Here is a 20,570-nt window from a genome sequence, read left to right on the forward strand (position 1 = left end):
CTGTAGTAGTTTTTGGAGCTGTTCACCAGTCATAGCTCTGAGATTTATGCCAGAACCATCAGACTGTAAGCAGCTCAGGGTCATGAGTTATTTCACAGTTTCACAAAATGGCCAAAGTTTTCACAAGCAGATTATTAAAAAGGTTAATATAACCAACAAATGTTTTCAGGCAGAAGGATTGAAATGTAACCTGCAACACTGCAGCACTGGCATGTTAGGAAACAAGCTGCAGACCTTATCATTGCCATGTAAACTAAAAATAAGCAAAAACGTCTCACATTATCTATAGTAATGTGATAAGCCTGTTTCGGAGCTCCCTTTAAAAAGTTAGTCAGAGGTAAATGTGCGTAAGAAGGCTCCACTGTCACTGAGGTTTTTTTTTTTTTTAAGACAAGTGTAATCTATGGCACACACTATTTTATTTGCCATTTTGTTCTCTAGTATTTCACCCCATTCCAAAGGCATCTTTTATTCACATGTTAAATTCATATATTTTTTAAAATAAACGTTTTTCAGTGAGTGTTATTACTAGAGCTGTTTTACAGTGTTGCTTAAAAGTGTCATCTTTCTTCACCCCTCTTCTCTTCTTTTTCTTGTCTCCATGTTTTTCTTGCAGTACGACAGCTACTTGGAATTTACAAAGTCGCTTCCTCTCAACCCATCACCAGAGATTTTTGGCATGAACGCAAATGCAGATATCACCAAGGATCAAGCGGAAACGCAGCTCTTGTTTGACAGCATCTTGCTCACACAGGTAAATCCACCTCTGCCTGTAAAGAAATGCTACATCATGTTTCATTATATTGATATGCTGTTGTGGTGTAAAACTACCCTCATATGCAGTTTGTCTGAATCAGATAACTGTTTATGGGTTAATATAAACAGTTATTTCTACATTTTGTAGCTGTTATAACTACATCACTGGACATCTCTAGGTAGGTTCTTAAGTGATACACACTCTCCTGACCAACATCCAACCTCAGCTTTGGTTTCTAATAGAAAACAACACCGATCACATTTTTATCCAGCAACTTCAAATCCAGTTGTGTGGAATTCATTAGCATTTAAAACGCTCACATTAGTCTCAATGATGGATAAACAGGGACACACGTAAAATGGAACGAAGCAGCTATTTATCATTCTTCTACTATATCCCCGGCACCGTTAGCTAATGATGATCTATTACAGCTTGCTAGTGACTAAACATCATATAGGTAAATGGTGTAAGTTGGCATGAGGGAAAAGTAGAAGAGTCACAGATTCGACTGAATAATTGTCAGCAAGAAGGTGCATTAAAATAGCTGATGAGAGTGTGTCCAATTAGTGTGTGGGAGAAATTGGATGGAAAATGTGAGCCTCTCAGCTCACCCTGTGGTCCACAGACTATAGCCGGTTAAAGTTTTCAGTAAACCGTGTTGCTGCAGCTTAAGTTCATGTCAATGAATAAAAAAAGGGGAGTAGAATAAAGTTGAAAGAGGTAAGAAAGATATCGAGTGTCATTTTGTGTCCTGCGAGATGCCAAAATTTTATTCTGATTATTTCTTCAAAAAGATTATGAAATATTAGCATAGTCAAGCCAGGTTTTTCCCAACATCAGCTTCTTTTCAGAATCAAACTAACGCCAATGCAAAGTCTTTAAAAGGGAATGCACAATTTAAAATTTTCTCCAAAAGAGAAAGAGCAGTCATTCGATTTGCAAACCCATGTCCTGTCTCTCTTTCTCGTCAGTCTTGAGTCACTCTGTTCTGCTCTCTGATCAGTCCCGCTCCTCAGGCGGAGATGCAAGATCCTCTGATGACATGGTCTTTGATGTGGCAGCTGACATCCTGAGTAAGCTGCCTGCAGACTTTAATTTAGAGGCAGTGATGAGGCGCTTTCCCACCAGCTACAATCAGAGCATGAACACGGTGCTGGTGCAGGAGATGGGTCGCTTCAACAACTTGCTCTGCACCATCCGAGACTCCTGCGTCAACATTCAGAAAGCCATAAAGGTACGTGGACACGTGGAGAAGGAAGGAACAAGTGGCATGTATTTACAGTATCACATTTCCACTCAGTGAAATTTGATATTGATGTCCGTAACGCCTCACTTTAACATTTAATGACTGGCTGTTGTTGGCAGAAATCTCTTTCTGCACTTAAATAAAGAGTAGATGTTGGGCCAGATTGAGTGATAACTTGACCCAGTGTTTTCCATTTCCATGTTCAATGCTCCATGCAGTAAGAGCTAGAAAAGTGTTGACATTGTTGCCTGGCTCCGGTGCATATGTGCTACATTTATGTGAGTTTCCATTTGAAAGTGCAACATCGGTGAAAAAGGTATTCAAATTAATGATGCAACTTGATTTACTTAAGGTTGATGAAGTAGATTTTTTTTTTCAAACAAAGGCTTTATTAATTATGTTTTTGACACTGCAATAACAGATGCTGCAGAGAGGAGATGCCGCTGAAATAACAGTAAAAGTTATTTCTGGAAATATTCAAAATGAAAAATCTGGCATGTTCTTTAAGAATTCAAAAGATTGAATTTTACCAGATTTGGGATACATGGAATTTATATCCGATAAGACTTTATATGACCCCTTCTTCTTTTCTAATAAAGAATTACCTGAGTGTCATGTGTTGGCCCTGAACCTGATTGTCTTTAAGTTAAAAAAAATATGGCCTTTCTACGTCTGATGTGAAAGCATCAGTTCATATAATGGAAGTCATTTACACAGACTCAAAACAATCCAGCTGAAATCAGTTCAACAAATGAGGGAATAAGTAAGTCCGGCCACGTTAATGCCTGTCATGTGTGTCAGATGGCCTGTAAGACATGGCATACATGTTAGAAAAATGACCTGCAACTGACTGTCATCAGATCTGTTTGTTTGCACTTATGTTGGGGGAATGAGCCAATCATCAGCCCATAATAATATAATCATTGATTTGCATATGTGTGCATGCGTTCTTGTGCAGGGCCTGGTAGTGATGTCTGCAGAGTTGGAGGAGGTGGTCAGCAGCATCTTGACTGGCCGCATCCCAGGCATGTGGATGAAGAAGTCCTACACCAGTCTCAAACCACTGGGAAGCTACATCAACGACTTCCTTGAAAGACTTCAGTTTTTACAGGTGCCTGTTTGCTCAAACTGCCGGATAAAAACATCACCTAAAGTGTAAAAGAGAATTAGTCAGAAGTTGTTGACATAGTGTGAGTGTTTCTGAGGCTTATTTGTTTTCTCAGAGGTATAAATGAAAAAGTTACTGGCTCTCTCTGAGACTAGCTGAATCTTATGCAGCTAGGAAAGGGACATAAAATTTGGTAACTTGTATCTCCAGTTCTGTAACTTACAGAGCAGTTTCACGAGCACAAAACTTTTGTTTCACATTTTACATTTTTACTAAAGAACCAGTCCGCTTTCTCTAATCCAGAGTTTTTACAACATCTGGCAACATGCTGCTGTTTTTACTTGCTTCCATTAAAAGACCTGGCAACACCTCAGACAATTGAGTCAGTACAGAACAGAAAGCCATGTGTGTCTAAAGAAGACATACATGGGGTGAGGGAGGAACATGAATGCTCTGTGTTTTGGAGGATATGGTTATATTGAAGGTTTTGGATTGTAATGGTGTAGGGTAATGTAACGTATGTGTATCCCATATTTTATTGTTTCTAAAAAAGGACACAATAGAAATTACATTTTTGTGAAAATTGCAATAATATTATAATAAATGCCATGATTATTTATATAAAACAGGTCATGGACTGACATCATACATGTTGTATTTGTGTAAAAAAGACCATGTGAGTTTTCATATCAAGTAGACAGCGCCATGGCTACAACTTTATACTGATTTGTCATGTGCTAAGTCCAGGACTCCTATCAACCATGACAAATAAGTGACAGTGTAGTTAATGAACATTTTACTGACAAATTTCTTGTTTCATAAAGAAACACTATAAACGCACTTACATTAAATTCGAGATGACTGACTGGGTTTAGGTTCTCAGAGGCTTCTTTGATTAGTCACTGAATGTTGCATGAAATTCAGCAGCAAGCAACAACTTTGGAACTTTGCCACAGGGCATACAAGATATTAAAATATGTAGATTCTAAAGCAAAGTACATGAAATTTCCAACCTTTCAGCCCAAGGTTCAAGTCTTTGCCCCATGGGACCCTTAAAAAACTGATCTGTACACCCTCTTGATTTGCTTCTACATGTCTGTACCTTCAGGGCTGGTATGAGGATGGCACGCCGGCTGTTTTCTGGATATCTGGATTCTTCTTCACCCAGGCCTTCCTCACAGGCAGCCAGCAGAACTATGCCAGGAAATACACCATCCCCATCGACCAGCTGGGCTTTGACTTTGAGGTGCTGGATGACAGACAATACAAACGGCCACCAGACGACGGTAAGAGGTTACTGAGAGTAGATTTAGGTTGACAGAATGTGGTTGTAGCAGGGGAGTAGTTATACCAGGATATCGGGGCAACTTCTGAAATGTTTTCTTCTTTTAATAAAAATAAGATAAGATAAGATGAAATAAGATAATCCGTTATTTGTCCCACAGTGGGGAAATTTCGGCGTTACAACAGCAAAGGTAATCAGTGTAAAAAACAGCATTAGAGATAAGAACAAGAAGACTAGACAGAACAAAAACTAGATAAAAATGTCTATATAAAAAAGTCAGATTTTTTATATAGACTTCTTTATATAGTTTTTGTTCTGTACAGTCCTGTAAAGGCAATCAGGAAGGATTTGAAAAGATGAAAAAGAGGAATAAAAAGTGATGTTTAAAGGTAGAAAGTGGAAGAAGTAGAAAATAATCTGTGTGTGCAAGAGAAAAAGCAAACATAAAATTTTATATAACATATAAGAGGCCAAATATAAAGTTAGCAAGTAAATTAAAGAAAAGCGTCCCTGCTTTTCATCTATATGCATGCCTGGATCAGCCCCTCACTGTGCCTGTAGCTCTGCTCTGAGATTCTCAGTCACATCTCACATAAAGCCTCACCCTCAATCAGGGCAACAGCAGACAGCTTTGGCTGAACTGCACCTTTTTTTCCACACTTAATGGAAGCTGTAACATTAAATATGAGAAAGATGCAGCACACATGTCAGGTCAGCTTGCCTGTTAATATTTCATAACATCTGTGTGTGCTGTGGTAAAAGGAAGGGGTTGATAATTGTAAGTTTTGTCCAGGTTAAAGAAATAATTTTCTGATGTGTCTGAACCATGTGTTTGTGTCAGGGGTCTACATCAGAGGTCTGTTCCTCGATGGGGCTCGCTGGAACAGAAAGACCAAACTTCTTGCAGAGTCCTACCCCAAAGTGCTGCACGATCCAATGCCTGTGGTGAGGAGCACAATGCAGAAGCTCTGACATAATACACCCACACACAATATTTAATCTGAGAATCCACCTAAATAATCTGATAGTAATCTCAACAGCATTTAATGTTTCGTCCTTCCTTTAGACAGACCTCTTGTTTTTGTCTGAGCTGTAAATGTTTCTTCACTTTCAAAGCTCAGTGAAAGATTTGGCTCAATAGTTTTGGCTGTTTGAGTTTGGAGGGATTTTTAAATACATTTTTGAACAGGAAGCAGAAACTGTGAACAGCTTTGTTTATATAGTTCCAACTCAGAACGTTGTATCAAGACATCAGTTCAAGCCAATTCAGTGAGATCCAACTAAAACATGATGATCGCTGTGTTCATACAAGCTAATTCATAAAAAGCTGCCTAGCTAAGGAAAACCAATGGATCGCATTGCAAATCTCCTGTCCAGTGCCAACATCTTCAGTCTTCCATCTTGTCTGATTATAAAAAGAGGAAATTCTGGTCATCCAGGCCAGTGGTGTACTGGAACAAAAGAAATCATCCTGGCTTTTCTGCCCAGACCGGCCCATATATGATCGTGAATGCCCCAAAACTCCCGTAAATGTGAACATTAACTGTGCACTCCTGAAAACCACTAAAACTATGCAGTGAGTCAGCAGGAATCAGCGAGAGTAGACACGTTAAGTATTTCCAAAACGTGTAAGTAGTTAATAAATAAAAAAAAAAAATACATCTATGAAGAACAAAAAATTATTAAAGCAGCATTTGTCCAACCGTGTGTTTGATGGAGAAAGAAAACTGATAGAACAGACATGAGAAATGATGCATCAGGTGAACCCTGTTCCTGGACAAAATGAAGAAACAGTGTGTCTGTTGCCTTCTCTTCTTTTCTGGAGATGTTATCTCAGCCTCGTTTACCTAAAGACAGAATGAAGTTTTTTTTTTTTAACATAATGATGCAGTCATATCCACAATTACTGGATTCTTTGATAAAGAGGCAAACAGCTGCATCATTGTTAACATATGGACTAAAATGTAGGCTAAATAAAAACTGTTTTTAAAGTTTTTTATTTCTGTATATTGTCCATAAAAACATACACAGAAGCTGCCTCAAACACATTTTCACCCAAAAAATATGCACAAAACCAATTACACATAATAAATCAGAAAGCTGCTGACTCACTGTTAATGTCTATGAATGATGGTTAAAAATCATGTTCTCACTTTTAATAAGATTTAGTCCAGGAAGACATAAAATAACTAAATTTAAGATCTGCTGTTTTAACTAGTGAACACAACCAGTTAACCAGCTGTTCTCTGGCTGGAAACACTGACTTCATAAACGTAATGAGACAAACTAGTGTGACAATAAACAGCTGTTTTCATTTCATCATAACTCTGTAAACAGCTAATGTGTTCACCACTAACTGGCTCGTATGGATCAGACTTGCTGGAAAACCCAGAGTTTTCTTACTCCCACCACCATGCCCAAAGGACAGCCAAAAGGGTGTGCGGTTTGAAATGAACAAAGGCAAAGCGAAATTAGTTCCCTTTCAGTTTTGTGTGAGTAATTGCCTTATTACAGAACATTAGTGTCTGTTCACACCTGAGTTAGGATATTAGCTCAAAACACATCAAGCCACTTTGCTGCCCTTTTGGGCATGGTAGATAGAAAAGCCAAATGGCTGGGCTGTGGGACTAGTTCTCTACTCAGAACAGAACTGAGTGATGTGAAAGCAGTACAGCTTACCAGTACTACCATCATCCATAACAGCTGATGAGGATCCTGCTGTGTTTAAACTGTCAACTATTACAGTCAGTCAAGCACATGAACTGGTATTTATAAAGGAAGAATTTGGATCTCGTCACATTACATCAATTTAAAAAGCATCTTATATTTGTTCAGGATGAAGCTGAGGTTTTACAGGCTGTCCTTCTGCAGCTTTGATGATGATGCAGATTTTAGTGTCTCATTCTTAGTTTCATTTTCTTTCCTTCACTGCTCAGTTTTAATTTCTGTAAATCTGCATCTATATTCAGTCACGGTGCAAAAAAGTGTCTATATCCAGTCATGATAAAAAACAACACGAGTGGAAATCAGGCCTGTGCACATGCTTAAAATTTAGGCTTCACATATCTGGTGAAAAGATTGTTTACCAGCCAAATAACCATAAGTAATTTTACTTCCTCCTCTGCCCCCATTGCCTGTGGTGTACCACAAGGTTCTGTTCTAGGTCCCATTCTGTTTTCTATTTATATGCTTCCCCTAGGACACGTTATAGCCGCCATAACATGTCCTTCCACTGTTATGCGGACGACACACAGATATACCTCCCGCTGAAACCAGGGGACACTGGAAGTCTAGCTGCTGTTTTAGAGTGTTTCAACGATGTGAACAGTTGGATGGCACAAACCTTCTACAACTCAACAGTTCTAAATCTGAAATTATCTTAATTAACCCTCCTCACTCCACCGCCCATATTGAAGACAGTCTTGGTCCTCTCTCCTCTAACATCACCCCCTCTGCCAGAAACCTAAGTGTTATATTTGATTTCAATCTTAATTTCCATCTTCACATCAAAAAAGTCACCCAGTCCTGTTTCCTTCACCTCCACACCATCAGTAAAATCAAACCTGTCCTCTCCCGGCCCGACTTAAGTTATCAATGCTCCCTCCTCTCCTCTCGCCTCCAACTTGTTGAAAACGCAGCAGCTCGGCTTCTCACTGGTTTTAGCAGAAGACAACACATTACCCTGTTTTAACCTCGCTGCACTGGCTCCCTGTACGTTTTAGAATTGATTTTAAGGTTTTACTGATTACTTTTAAAGCTTGTTTAGGTCTGGCACCTGGCTACATGACAGAGTTACTGACACCCTACGAGCCTCCCTGCAGCCTTAGATCCTCAGGCAGGTCCCTTTTAGCTGTGCCAGGGTCGAAACTCAAGACCAGAGGTGACCGAGCTTTTTAGGTCCGAGCCCCTCGACTCTGGAACGACCTGCCGGAGGAGATAAGGCTGGCACCATCAGTTTCATCTTTTAAGTCACTTCTTAAAACACACTTTTATCGACTAGCCTTTTTATAACATTTTTATTTACTTATTTATTTTCGAAATGTACTCATGCATGTGTCTTTTCTTTGTTGATTTTATTACCTTACTTTGATGTGTGCTGTTCAGCACTTTGTAAACCTTGTTTTTTAAAAGTGCTATACAAATAAAGATTTTAAATCCCTCCACCAGTACATTTTTGAAAAAAAAGAAAACACTGAATGAAACAGATTGTTCAGCATCAAAGTGATTCCCCACATTGTTTCTCTCTGCTAGATGTGGCTGAGGCCAATGAAGCGACAGGATATTCCTCAGAGAATGTGCTACGTGGCACCTGTCTACAAGACGAGCGAGCGTCGAGGCACCCTCTCCACCACTGGACACTCCACCAATTATGTCATCGCCATGACACTCAACTCCGACATCTCAGCTGAGCACTGGATCAGACGAGGAGTTGCTCTGCTCTGCCAGCTCAGCTCTTAGTTCCTGCTTGGTTTGAAGCTCCAATATGCTATTAAAAAGAATGCAAAGTGCACACACACATGCAGACTTCTCTGGTCTTTCCGTGCAGAATTCTAAACACTGACAAGAATGCAACACAGGTAGATGATACAAATAACTTCATGATACACTGTCAGCAAACTGCAGCATGACGGTTATAACACAGCAACCCTGCTGTGCTTCCTGTATTTTGTTTGTAGATGGAAGCTTCTTTCAAAGAGGTTTAGCTTGATCTATGGCTGGGCGATTAATCCATAAAATCAATAAATCGAATTTTCCATTTCTGATGATTATTTATATTAAAATCTGTGTTTTTTTCCTTAGTATTAAGTCATTGGAAATGAATGCACATAATTTCAGAGTTTGCATCCGTAAATCCAGCTTGTCATCCTTTAAAAAACATTTTCTGCCTGAAATATTATTAATATTATTTCTGCAGTGGATCCCATATGATAAGGATGGAAAGAGATCACAGATGCAGTTGTGTTGCATAATGTGCAATATATGAAGCTGTTATTTAAAAGAAGTTATTTACTTTTTTGCTGTAATTCATTCATATAAATAAATAATTAAATAAAACACATTTTGCATGCAAAAGCTGTGCATTTAAATACTGTTTTTAATAAGTTTCATATGTTTTTAAGAAAGAAAAGGAAAAAATATCAACTAAAATCAGAAATCGGATTTGGTTTAAGAAAAATGTGAGGTTTTATTTTTAGGCCGTGTCGCCCAGACCTAGCTTGATCTAAACTTTTTATTTTGAATAGTTAAGCAAGTTGAAAATGGCCCGATTTCCAAAAGGCATAAATATAGAGATAAATATTTGCTCTCTTGTTCACTGATGTTCAGGTCAGAAAGACCTCAGGCATAGCTTATACCAATCGAGGTAGGTATTTGACATGCTCAGGTGTTGGATTATCATGTCGTTTTACGTCCATCTCTGGTCCTGAGTGGAAAATCTCCACTGAAAGTCCAGAGCTAGTGTTCTTATGGACATATGTGTTTGTTGGATGTGCTGTACGGACCCAGGAACACTCAGACCCTCCTTTGTGTGTGCGGAGTAGCCCAAGTGCCATCCCAAGTAGAGTGTGGATTGAGTGAGCACTTCTTTTTAAAAAAGACATTGAAAATTATAATAAAATAATTAATTTTATATTTAAAACTTAATATTTGAGCTTTTCTGTAATTGCTCCCACCAAACCACAAACTTGCAGTAGTTAGGTTTAGTCCCAGTTTTACTGGCTAGATTGTCGGATAGGTCATTCATCCAGGCTGTTTATCCAGCGTCTTACACTCTTGTGTCACACACCTTCTCTGTAATTACCTTTAATTGTCAATAACTCAAATCCAATCCCCTAATGCAGAGCTGGAGTGAAACCAATTTTCAGCCTGAGAGTTTTATATTTAAGACCAACCCACATTTCTTAGACGTGGAGTAAACTGGATAAATGAAACATCTGTTCAATACTACTGCAGTGTTTTTATAGAGAAAAAGACATTAATTCAGTAATTCACCAGATTACAAAAACGTTAGCTAGAAATTTGTGTCTATGCTTTTATTGTGAAAGGGCCATCACTTGCAGCAGGTGCAAATGTCTCGGTCGAGGTGAAAGTAAGGACCCAAACGCAGGCGGACGAGGCAGAAGGCAGACCGGTGCAGGAACTAAGGATTTATTAACAAGAACTGAAGATGAACACAGAGGAACCAGATGGCGGCCACAGAACATGAAGACTTACAATGAACTGGCAGAGAATAAATGAAATTGAGGCGTGTATACAGTGTGAACTAACAAAGAACAGGTGAAGCAAACTAAAGCAGATGTACAAACAAAAAGGAAGCAGAAAGCAAAACAGGATACGCATTCAAGTGATGACTGCAAAAGCTAAACACACAGACCAATGAAGAGGCTGTTATTACTCACACATCTGAAGAGACCAAAAGAAAGACCAAAACTTATCACGAAATGACACAACTTATGTTTTACACAAACCACTCCCTCTCTCTCATGTTCTGTTGTCTTTGTCCTCCATCTACTCTGTCCTCTTTTTCTATCTTCTTCCACCTACACTTCCTGTCTCTTTAGCCAAACGGCATCAAGAATATTTATAGTAACGTTTTTTTTACACCTTCTTTAGTTCATCTTCATGTCTGAGTTAATTTTAGATTTGACCAACTCATAGTTTTTTACCAATTACACAAATACAAAATCAAGATTTTTCAGTAAGCGACACATCTACTGTAGTGAGACTGAAATTTGTCTTTGCTTTCTTTGAGGTTAAATGGAGCCTATAGATACCTCTGGAATAACTAAACACATCTCTCTGTGGTCGGTATATATTGACAGCATTGGCCAAACTGCTTCTAATGCTCGTTTCTTCAGTCTAAATGTTGTATTATTCCATGGTGAAGAATATATCTGTGTACCAGGGAAATTCGTAATTATTAAAGTTTAGTCCATAATTTTTTTGTGTAACACAAATTTGGATTCAGCTACTTATTCCTCGAATCACCGCTCTATGATAAAATTTTTTGTTCTGAACTTTCTCTTTTATAATAAACTCTTTAATATTAGGTCTGAGTGATGTGTAATGGCTTACACTGGACCACTGAACAGGGCAGGCGGGCCTCTTACTGCTGAGTGCTGGATGTAATTCTAGAAATGGACATCAGATCAAGACACAGAGCTGCATCATACGTGTTTTACTGTAATGTTTTTGTATGTTGGATGAAGGTTGACACATACTGAAGGGTGATTTGGACAGAGGAACAGATTTTCTGTCTGTCTTTATTGACTTTGTTGACAATATCTATAAAACTTCTTTTTTGGTGCAGAGGGCACCAGCCGAAAGGGTTTCTTTTGCTAAATTAATATAAACTCACTTGTAAACTCACTTTATAGAATGTGTTCAGCTGCGTTGTCTTTTGTTTTTTTGTTGCCTGTAATGCCCATTTCAATAATAATATGCATAAGAAAACACATAGTAACTGCCTGAATACTGTAGATGTCACAGCTAGTATCTTTTTTTCTCTACCATTGTCTTCACACACAGTCAGATATTGCTCCAGCTGTAGATGAAAAGTCTGACTTGGTGAACTGCAGACAGTAAATTTCAGTCCTGAAAGTCTTTTGCATGTTTATGACTGCAGGTGCTGAGGTGTCTGTCAGCGGTATGTGCAGTGGTTCTCCTGGTGCTGCCGCAGCTCCACTTTGTGTTGGAAGCTGTAGAGGCAGCGAGGGCAGCGGTAGGGTCGGTCCTCCCTGTGTTTACGGCTGTGGGTGATGAGGTTGGAGCTCTGGCTGAAAGCCTTGCCGCATATCTGACACACGTGAGGCTTCTCCCCTGGTACAAAAACAAGACAACAGTTTAATGCACAAGATATTAGAGACAAGGTCCATGTGGATATTGTTATTAATGTAATTATACCCTACAAAGCATAAACCCTGAATCATAAACACACAGGAACATTTTCTGAAAAAAGACAAAAGATGTCAGTGACATTTCCTTTCCTTAGATTTTGCTGGAAGCCTATGTCAATGGCAATGTCAAAAAGACTCCCTTCATACACAGCCTTTAGCCCAACTGGTTGAGCAGCAAGCAGCCCCCTGACAATGCAGCAGTTTGAAGCTGAGCCTCAGGCCCTTTGCTGTATGTCATTCCCTGCTCTGACTCCCTTCATGTAACTACCAAAGGGCCATGGACCCCCCCCCCCCCCCCCCCCCCCCCCCCCCCCCGGCAATAAGGAGGGTGAATATTCTTGCCCAAGGACACAACAGCAGATTCCCTGGGGAAATGGGATTCAAACTGCATACCTTGTGTTCATTGGATGACCTGCTCAGCCACCTGAGCCACTGTCACCCCATCTGCCTACTATAACAATTTTACATGAACATGAAAACCAAAACTGTGTCAGAGCAATTATCAAGCTATTTCCCTTCATGTGGCAAAGATATGTCAAGGAGATGTGGCCACCTTTGATATTGACTGTCATAATGATCGTGTGATTTCTTGACCTCAGCTACACTGCCTGGCCAAAAAAGAAAAAAAGTTGCCACCTGGATTTAACTAAGGAAATAGGTGAGAGCCTCCTATTGGATCATTATTGCCGAACCCGATTATTTAACCCCAACTGATGCAATGAATGGCTTCTCTTTAACAACCATATGGACGACACATCCGTTGGTTAGTGGAAAAGATGTTAGTCTGTTTAAGAAGGGTCAAATCATTGGCATCAAGCAGAGAAAAAGGCTTCAATTTGCTAGAGAGCAAAAAGATTAGACTCTGAAACAATGGAAGAAGGTCATGTGGTCCAGATTTACTCTGTTCCAGAGTGATGGAGCATCAGGGTAAGAAGAGAGGAGGATGAAGTGGTGCAGCCATCATGCCTTGTTCCTACTATACAAGCCTGTGGAGGCAGTCTATGATCTGGAGTTGCTGCAGGTCTAGGTTCGGCAACATTTTGTGTCCAAAGAATGAGGTCAGCTGACTACCTGAATATGCTGAATAAGCAGGTCAATCCATCTTCCCTGATGGCATGGCCATGTTTCAAAATGACAACACTGGGATTCATCCGACTCGGTGAAAGAGTAGTTCAAAGAGCAATCACACATCACACATGGATTGGCCACCATATAGTCCAGACCTGAACCCCACTGAGAATCTTTGGGATGAGCTGGAGACAGCTTTACACAGTGGTCGAACTCTTCCGTCAACAACACAAGATCTTGGTGAAAAATTAATGCAACACTGGATGGAAATAAAACTTATGAGTGCAATGCTGCTGTAATCAAAGCCAAAGGAAGTCCAACAAAATATAGAGCAAGTGACGTTTTCTTTTTGGTGGCAGATTTTATTTATTTATTTATTTATTTTTTGACCAGGCAGTGTTTAATGGTGAAGTTTAAACTGGTCTCTAAATCAGCCTGAAAATTAATACTTGGTTATAATCAAGTTGTTAGAAAGAAAGACGTGAAGAACAATGTGAACTTTCCATTAAAGATAAAAAAAATCTCAAATTACACAAAAACAGAAACATCTTTACAGACCCCTTCAGGATCCGGATTGAAAACATGTAAAACTCACAACTTCAGTTCTGGGATAGGTGTATACATACACTGAGGGACCTGCTAATTGCTAGTATTAGCATTTGGTAGTTTAGCTTAAGGAAACAAGCAGTTACTTGTATTTATGTTTAGAACACCATTAACTTTAGCGGTTCTACAAAGCACTGTGCAAGTTTTCTTTTTTTTTAAATGCAGCCATTCACACAAACACACGCCATCTCACTCACACATCATCAGAGCTGCCATGCAAGGTGTCAGCTGGCAGCAGGCTGGTTTGTTCAAGGACACATTTAAAGCATCAGAGTCAGCAAACAACCCACTCACAGCCAAGCTTATGTAGAGAATAGATTACAGTTTAGTTTAATACTTTCTGGGCAGTCAGCAGAAAAGAGAAACCCACCGGTGTGTATGAAAGTGTGTTTCTTCATGTCCGACTTCTGGTGGAACCTTTTACCGCAGTACTGGCAGGGATAGGGCCGCGTGTCTGAGTGAATGAGCAAATGGGTGGAGAGGGTGGAAGAGCGCTTGAACACCTTCCCACACACCTTGCAGCCAAACGTCCTCTCCTACAAATAACAGAGAATTAAGGACTCAGGAGGGCTGGAACAGATTATTTACAAGTGCATTTTGCTAAAAGATGTGAGCTAATAAAGCAAAAGTAATGCTGACCTTGCCTCTGCATGATGATTGCTCATTACCAGCTCTGCTGGCTTTGAAGTGTGCTGCTGGCAGACGAGCTCTGCTTTCATGGCTCTTAAATAAGTGAGTCTTTAAACTTGATAGAGATGAAAATATCTGCCAATAAAGATTAATTAAACATGAGAGAATTTCTATAAAGACATGCAAAAATATGTAAAACTATTTAGATTCATTGGCAGTTGACTGCAGAAGCTTTTAAAAACTTAATGATTGAGGATTTTCATGAATTTATTGACATAGGCGCTACTAATGAAACACAAATGATTAACTGATCACCAGTAAGTGGGAGCACCTCCTATAAAAGCTTAAGTTTTAGCTGTTTGAAGAATTAAGGTGTGTGTTAAAACAATGTCAAGGAGGAACGACATCAGCAGTCCATGTAATCTGGAGTTTCAGATTGAAAATGATTATTCCCAAGTTTAAAAATATTCAAGACAGTTTCAATCCTCCCAGAAGAGGACCAGCAATGCTCAGAGAAGCAGAAAGATCTCAGAGCTTGTCTCAGACTCTCTAGGCCACAATCAACCTGTTAAATGTTAAAGTTCACTACAGTTTAACTAGAAAAGCCTGAGCAAGTATCTATGATTGGAAGTGTTGCAGAAAGAATAACATTTGTTTGTAAGAACTGGTGGTGAATGAGGTCTAATGTCCTTTGGACAGGCCAAATCAAAGTGGAGATGTTAGTCGAAACTCAGAGTTACATGTTGGGAAAAAATACGAACACATCACATCAGTAGGAGCATCGTCAGCCATTGAGCATGGAGGCGCGATGAGTCTGGACATTTTGCTGTCATTGAGCTTAATGTGAACTCCTCTGTATTCTAAACCACTGCAGACTCAGATGTGAGGCCATCCGTCTGACAGCTAAAACTTGGCTGAAATTAGATCATGAGTCTCAAAATCACCGTAATCTATTGCATTGCTTCATGCTCTGTTACAGGCTGCACTAATAGGTTTTCATTTTTCATTTAAGTTTCCTTCAGAACAAAGAAACATCATGGGCGGACGCCTTACTCTCCCACAGAGCAAACACTCTTGTCTCGGGGCGCTGATCCTGGAGCAGCCACTGCTCCTGGTTTCCCTCGCAATGATTGGCAGCTGAGTCAGATCTGCTTTTCCCACAGACAGTTTGTGTGGATATTCTGAGCTCACATGAGGACTGGAGCACACAGCTGCTGTGGGAGGGGGAGATCTTGCTTTCTCCACTGGGTTTATGGTACTGTAGGGTTCAGCAGATCTAGATCCTACAAAGAAGACAGACAGGTCCTTTTTAATAATGTGTAAACTAGTTTCACCGTAAAAACTACTACAGTAGCTAAGATCTTTTCTCTTTGTAAAGTCACTGGAGATTTGGTTGTGATAAATTTATCACTTACCACAATATTTGGGACTAGATGACTGGAGGTGCCCACTTCCATCAGAGTAGTTGGTAGCAAGAAGCTCTGCCTTTTTATCTGATGATTCTGCAGGGGTGTATGCAAACGCTGCTCCCCAGGGCCCTGCTGTGAAAACTACCTGGGTGGATCCAGGGCTGGGGCTTCGGGCTGTGGGTCGGAGATGGTGCAACCCTCCCCGCTTCACCAAAAAAGACCGAGGCATCTCTCAGAGGGTGTAAGATCTGCTCCAAACCTGACGCAAAGTTAGCTGGAAGAAAAAAACATGTTAGAAATAAAAATGCGTCTTAGGTTTTGTGTTGTTTATGCATACTGTGCTAGATCATTTTTACACACTGTTATTCAAAACATGTAAATAAAAGAGTGTCATTATTGTCCAAAAGAGGGCAGCAGAACTGTACTGTCTTTCATGCTTTATGCTTGAAAATGTATGAACGCCACCCATCAAAAGCCGGTGTAGACCGTCAGGGGTCAGACCAGACCAGTTTGTGTTCATGTTTTACAGCTGTCTTGGAATGTATCATAGCTTTTATTTGGTTTATTTAAATATTGCTTGTGTATTTTGCTTCCAATATTTACCTGAAATGTGCAATAAATACAACAAGTTAAGAAAAAAATTAAAAATCTTTTTAAATATCTAAAAAACATAACTTATATAGTTGTGTTTACATTTTAAGTCCAGTTGTGGCCTTAAAATTGCATACGGATCTTAAAATAACAACATCGCCTACCAGATCCACTTCTGCACTTCTGTACTCTGAAATACTTTCCTAATGGAGCTGTGGGTGTTTTAGTTTGATTAATGCTCCCAATACTAGAAAGGTTTGACTTCTTTACTTTCCTCTGAGAATCAATCTCATCTAATCCGACTAAGACGAAAGACTCGATGGAAGATGTTTCATACTTGACAAAAGAGGCTGGAGAAAGATTTGGTTTCATTTCACGTTGCAGTTGAAAGCAGCTCAAATCTAACTTTGTGCTTATTTGTGATCCCAGCAGTCATAACAAAACTGCAAAACTATCACTGAAGTGCAACACATTTCATGACTCAGTGCTCACACTTGACAGATGTGAAAGAGTTTGCACCCAAGGTTTCAACAAAGAATAATATGCAGTAATGCAGCCATGAAAAACATGATTGTTGCTTATTAACCACATTATTTTTATTAAACGGATTTCTATGTTAACAGAAATGGGAAATTATAGTTTAAAATAACTGATTTATTATAACAGAAGCTGCTGTCTGAATAAAATATTGATAATATTCCACCTAATGTATGTTAAATGTTCGTTGCTTCCTGCAGTCAGTTTTCAGAAGTTTTCAGAATACCAGTACAACTGTGTACAATGCTTCACTTAACCCTTTGAGACTATTTTTTAGGTACATTTATGCAACCACAAGGTCTATTTAAATACATTTAAAATCATAGTAAAGGGAACACTTGAGAGATTTGTTACCATGTATAAATGTCATTGTGTGTTACTGGTGAAGAAATGGCACACAGCACAAATGAAAAAAGTTTCAGACTCACCTAAAAAAAAAAAACACTTTTAGGATAAATATGAATATCCCTTTGGATTTGTAGCTCTAAACCTCAGATTATAGAACAATATGTGAACATTAGCTCTGTAAAGGTCAACTTTGATAAAGTAGGACAAAATTAGAGAGGTTTGAGTACAGTCAGTTCGGGTGAGGTCTCCAAAACGGCCATTTTGGGACAGTTTGACACCATTTGTTTTCAACGTTCGCATGCTGGGTTATGGTTATGTCCTGTGTTCAGAGTAATGGAAAGAAGAGGTATCATCAACAGAACGTACAGCACTCAAAGTGACCAAAGTAAATACTTTGTCCCACCTCCATGTGACTAATAATTATGGCACATCGCATGATTTCCAACACCGATTGGTATAAGGTTAGAAAAATTAGGATAAAAGTGTGTTTGATCGGAATTTTACATTTTTATATGTTGATTTAGAAATTTACTATATAATATATATGGTACCAGTTTAGTAAGTAGAAGTACATTTTCATCTGAAATGGAGTAGAGTAACGGTATAAAACATGCACTGTAAAAATCCAGCGTTAGGACATTGAAGAGATGTTCTTGGGACTGCTGACCCCCACGGGAGTCCCAAGATTATTTGAGGGGGTCGCCAGATTGTTGTTAATATCTATCTATCTATCTATCTATCTATCTATCTATCTATCTATCTATCTATCTATCTATCTATCTATCTATCTATCTATCTATCTATCTATCTATCTATCTATAGCCTACATTTATCAAATAAATTTGTAATTATAATTCGGGCTTTTAAAATGAACACATTAATGATTAATCCGTGAAATCAATGCGTTCATTTTTAACACATTAATGTATAAATAACAAAGTTATCACACATACCGTATTAAAAATCCATATTTGGCATTATGTTTGCGAGGCAAGCTGATTTTGTGTGTGTGGGTGCTTTGTTAGAGCGGTGAACCAAACCCTCCTTATTTCTGAAGTTTCTGATATTTTTCAAGCCTCACAGTTAAAACTTTTCTCATCCAGAAACAAAGTTAACCAGAATTTGGCTTTTTTTCAGCGATAAAAGCTGATTTTAGGGATATGGGTGCCTTAACACAACTCACTTACAAACATAAAAACCTGAGTTTTCAAGTCTGACACCATTGTATGCTATCATGGAGTTCGTGGCTCAAACTGTTGGGGAGCCAAACCTCTTGCTTCGTTCAGAAGAAAGCCCTGCCTTCGATGCTCCATGTTTTAGTTGAGATGTCAGGATTGGTTTTGATAATCGACTGGCCTAAACCGGGCAACATGAGCAGGGTCGTGGTGGTCTACCTTGTCACGGCTATGCCAGGCAAGGATGTGCAGAGCTGCAGATATTTTAATGACAGGGATTTATTTCTTCACTAACTTCTCTGGTTTTATTTTTGAGCTTTCTGTGTGAGGTGCAGAGTTTGATCCATCAACTGAACTTTATCAGCTTTAATCAGGATAGTTCATGTTAAAAAAAAAGACCAAACACAAAAGACAATTATAATTTGGATTTTTCAGCAGCTCAGTCTGAACTTAGCATGAATTCATTATTATTATTTTCTATTATTTCCATCAATATCTCAAGTTAAACACTTTGTGAGACTATACAGTGCCAAATTATAAAAGTGAAACAGTATTTAGAGGTGGATGAACCAACTCTGGCATGAAGAAATTTAAAACTGAAACTTTATATATGTTAATCTTCCTATATTACAAGGCCAAATGTTAATCACATGTAAACTTGGTTAACAGAAGCAGATTTCTTTTTTTAAGAGATCTCAGAACCCACATGCTAATGTTTACATCAGACAGAAATTAAAAAATGAATTACTCACCAAATTTCTCATTCCACCAGTGCTCCTTGGTGCTCCTCAAACTTCCCACTACAACAGAAACTAGAGACAGGATCCCCGTATCGATTCAGAGAAGACACGTGGCTGGTGTGTGCAGACTGGCTGATCTCTGTGGGTCGGTAATATGTGAACTCATTGGGACTAGGAAGTGTGTTTTAGCTCTGACAGCTCAAAAGTGACAAACCACAATGCTTCCTCGCACAAAAAAAAAAAAAAAACACAACCAAACACTCGCACCCCAGATGAAATGTTTCCAGCTCTACTTAAAAGAAGAACCATTTGAATTGTGGCGCACAGACCTGCAGCAAGAAAGTGAACTCGAGGAAGACAGATAAATCTGATTAAAGGAGGAAGTGGTGCTGTGCTGAAAATTCTTCTGAAAGTTTTGAAACTATGTTGACACAGTGGTTACAAAAGAGACCGTAAAGGTCTAGTTTAAAAAAGCTGTATGATGCAACAGCAGCTTCTTTCCTACTGTATTCATTGTAAAACCAAATAATGACGAGAAAGAGAAGCAGCAAAAACTGAGCAGTATCATCTTATTTTATTTTTCTCAATTCTACGTGCATTATAGTTTGAAACTTGCAAAGAAAAAAAACATCAGGTTTTCTCAATTTCCAAATAGACTGCAGTGATTTTGAGATAAATGAACCCTTTAGGTGCTGGAGTTTTTCCAAAGAAAATATTAAGAATTCAAAAGGCTGTCGCTTGGAAGAGGTTAGAGATAAAAGCATACAGTAAATGAGACAAATGTTGAGTATGAACCCGAGTTTATGATGATGGGAGTAAATCTATTCATATTGAAAGAGAGCTGGCATATAGCAAATAAAGTATTGTATTATATTTCATAAAACAATGTGGTAGAGGAGACTAAAAAGTTATATTTACATAAAGCTTAGAATGAAGGCAAAGCCTGTAGCTATGCATATCTAGCTAGTGCTAGTCTTATCATTCAGCCATGTTTCAGTGCTGACGCCAAGGCTACGGAAGCAGAGAGCGGCCGTTTTTAGCTATTGTTCTTTCTTTAATCGTCATCTCGATGAGGACCGTTTTCTCATGGTAACAGGATAATTTATCTCGTTATCACAAGAAAACAAAGTTTGTTTTTTCCAGATAACAAGATGATTAAGGCGGGCTGAAGAGTA

The 20,570-nt window shown here is 38.9% G+C and overlaps 2 protein-coding genes and 1 long non-coding RNA gene across 4 annotated transcripts in view; 1 reads left to right on the plus strand and 2 right to left on the minus strand.

The window, feature by feature from the left end:
• dnah7 (dynein, axonemal, heavy chain 7) overlaps window positions 1-9,278 on the plus strand; it is a 62,728-nt gene extending 53,450 nt beyond the window's left edge. For both annotated transcript variants that reach the window (XM_041982047.1, XM_041982048.1), the window contains exons 61-66: window positions 617-754; window positions 1,761-1,991; window positions 2,962-3,114; window positions 4,220-4,397; window positions 5,238-5,341; window positions 8,648-9,278. In XM_041982047.1, coding sequence (XP_041837981.1) covers window positions 617-754; window positions 1,761-1,991; window positions 2,962-3,114; window positions 4,220-4,397; window positions 5,238-5,341; window positions 8,648-8,854 — 1,011 coding nt within the window. In that variant the 3' untranslated portion in view covers window positions 8,855-9,278. The remainder of the gene's footprint in view (window positions 1-616; window positions 755-1,760; window positions 1,992-2,961; window positions 3,115-4,219; window positions 4,398-5,237; window positions 5,342-8,647) is intronic.
• LOC121637802 lies at window positions 6,789-20,561 on the minus strand. The gene is made up of 3 exons (XR_006009952.1): window positions 20,490-20,561; window positions 11,642-11,648; window positions 6,789-6,798 (listed from the first exon to the last, which is right to left on the minus strand). It is a non-coding gene; the product is annotated as an uncharacterized LOC121637802 (long non-coding RNA).
• On the minus strand, window positions 11,623-19,579 carry LOC121637787 (zinc finger protein Gfi-1b-like). Its single transcript, XM_041982065.1, has 6 exons — window positions 19,408-19,579; window positions 16,011-16,278; window positions 15,649-15,878; window positions 14,605-14,730; window positions 14,336-14,501; window positions 11,623-12,214 (listed from the first exon to the last, which is right to left on the minus strand). Exons 2-6 carry the CDS (start codon window positions 16,231-16,233, stop codon window positions 12,036-12,038), a joined length of 924 nt encoding a protein of 307 aa, XP_041837999.1. The 5' UTR covers window positions 16,234-16,278; window positions 19,408-19,579; the 3' UTR covers window positions 11,623-12,035.
• Window positions 20,562-20,570: the final 9 nt, after the last annotated feature.

This window comes from Melanotaenia boesemani, chromosome 4 (assembly GCF_017639745.1).
Source record: "Melanotaenia boesemani isolate fMelBoe1 chromosome 4, fMelBoe1.pri, whole genome shotgun sequence".
In the NCBI taxonomy this organism is placed as follows: Eukaryota; Metazoa; Chordata; class Actinopteri; order Atheriniformes; family Melanotaeniidae; genus Melanotaenia; species Melanotaenia boesemani.

Excerpts from the sequence above, each read along its gene's own strand:
- LOC121637787 (XM_041982065.1), bottom strand. The coding sequence starts at position 16,233 with ATGCCTCGGTCTTTTTTGGTGAAGCGGGGAGGGTTGCACCATCTCCGA. Across the intron at positions 15,879-16,010 it reads ATCTAGTCCCAAATATTGTG|GATCTAGATCTGCTGAACCC; the intron begins GTAAGTGATAAA and ends TCTTCTTTGTAG. Across the intron at positions 14,502-14,604 it reads AATCATCATGCAGAGGCAAG|GAGAGGACGTTTGGCTGCAA; the intron begins GTCAGCATTACT and ends TGTTATTTGTAG.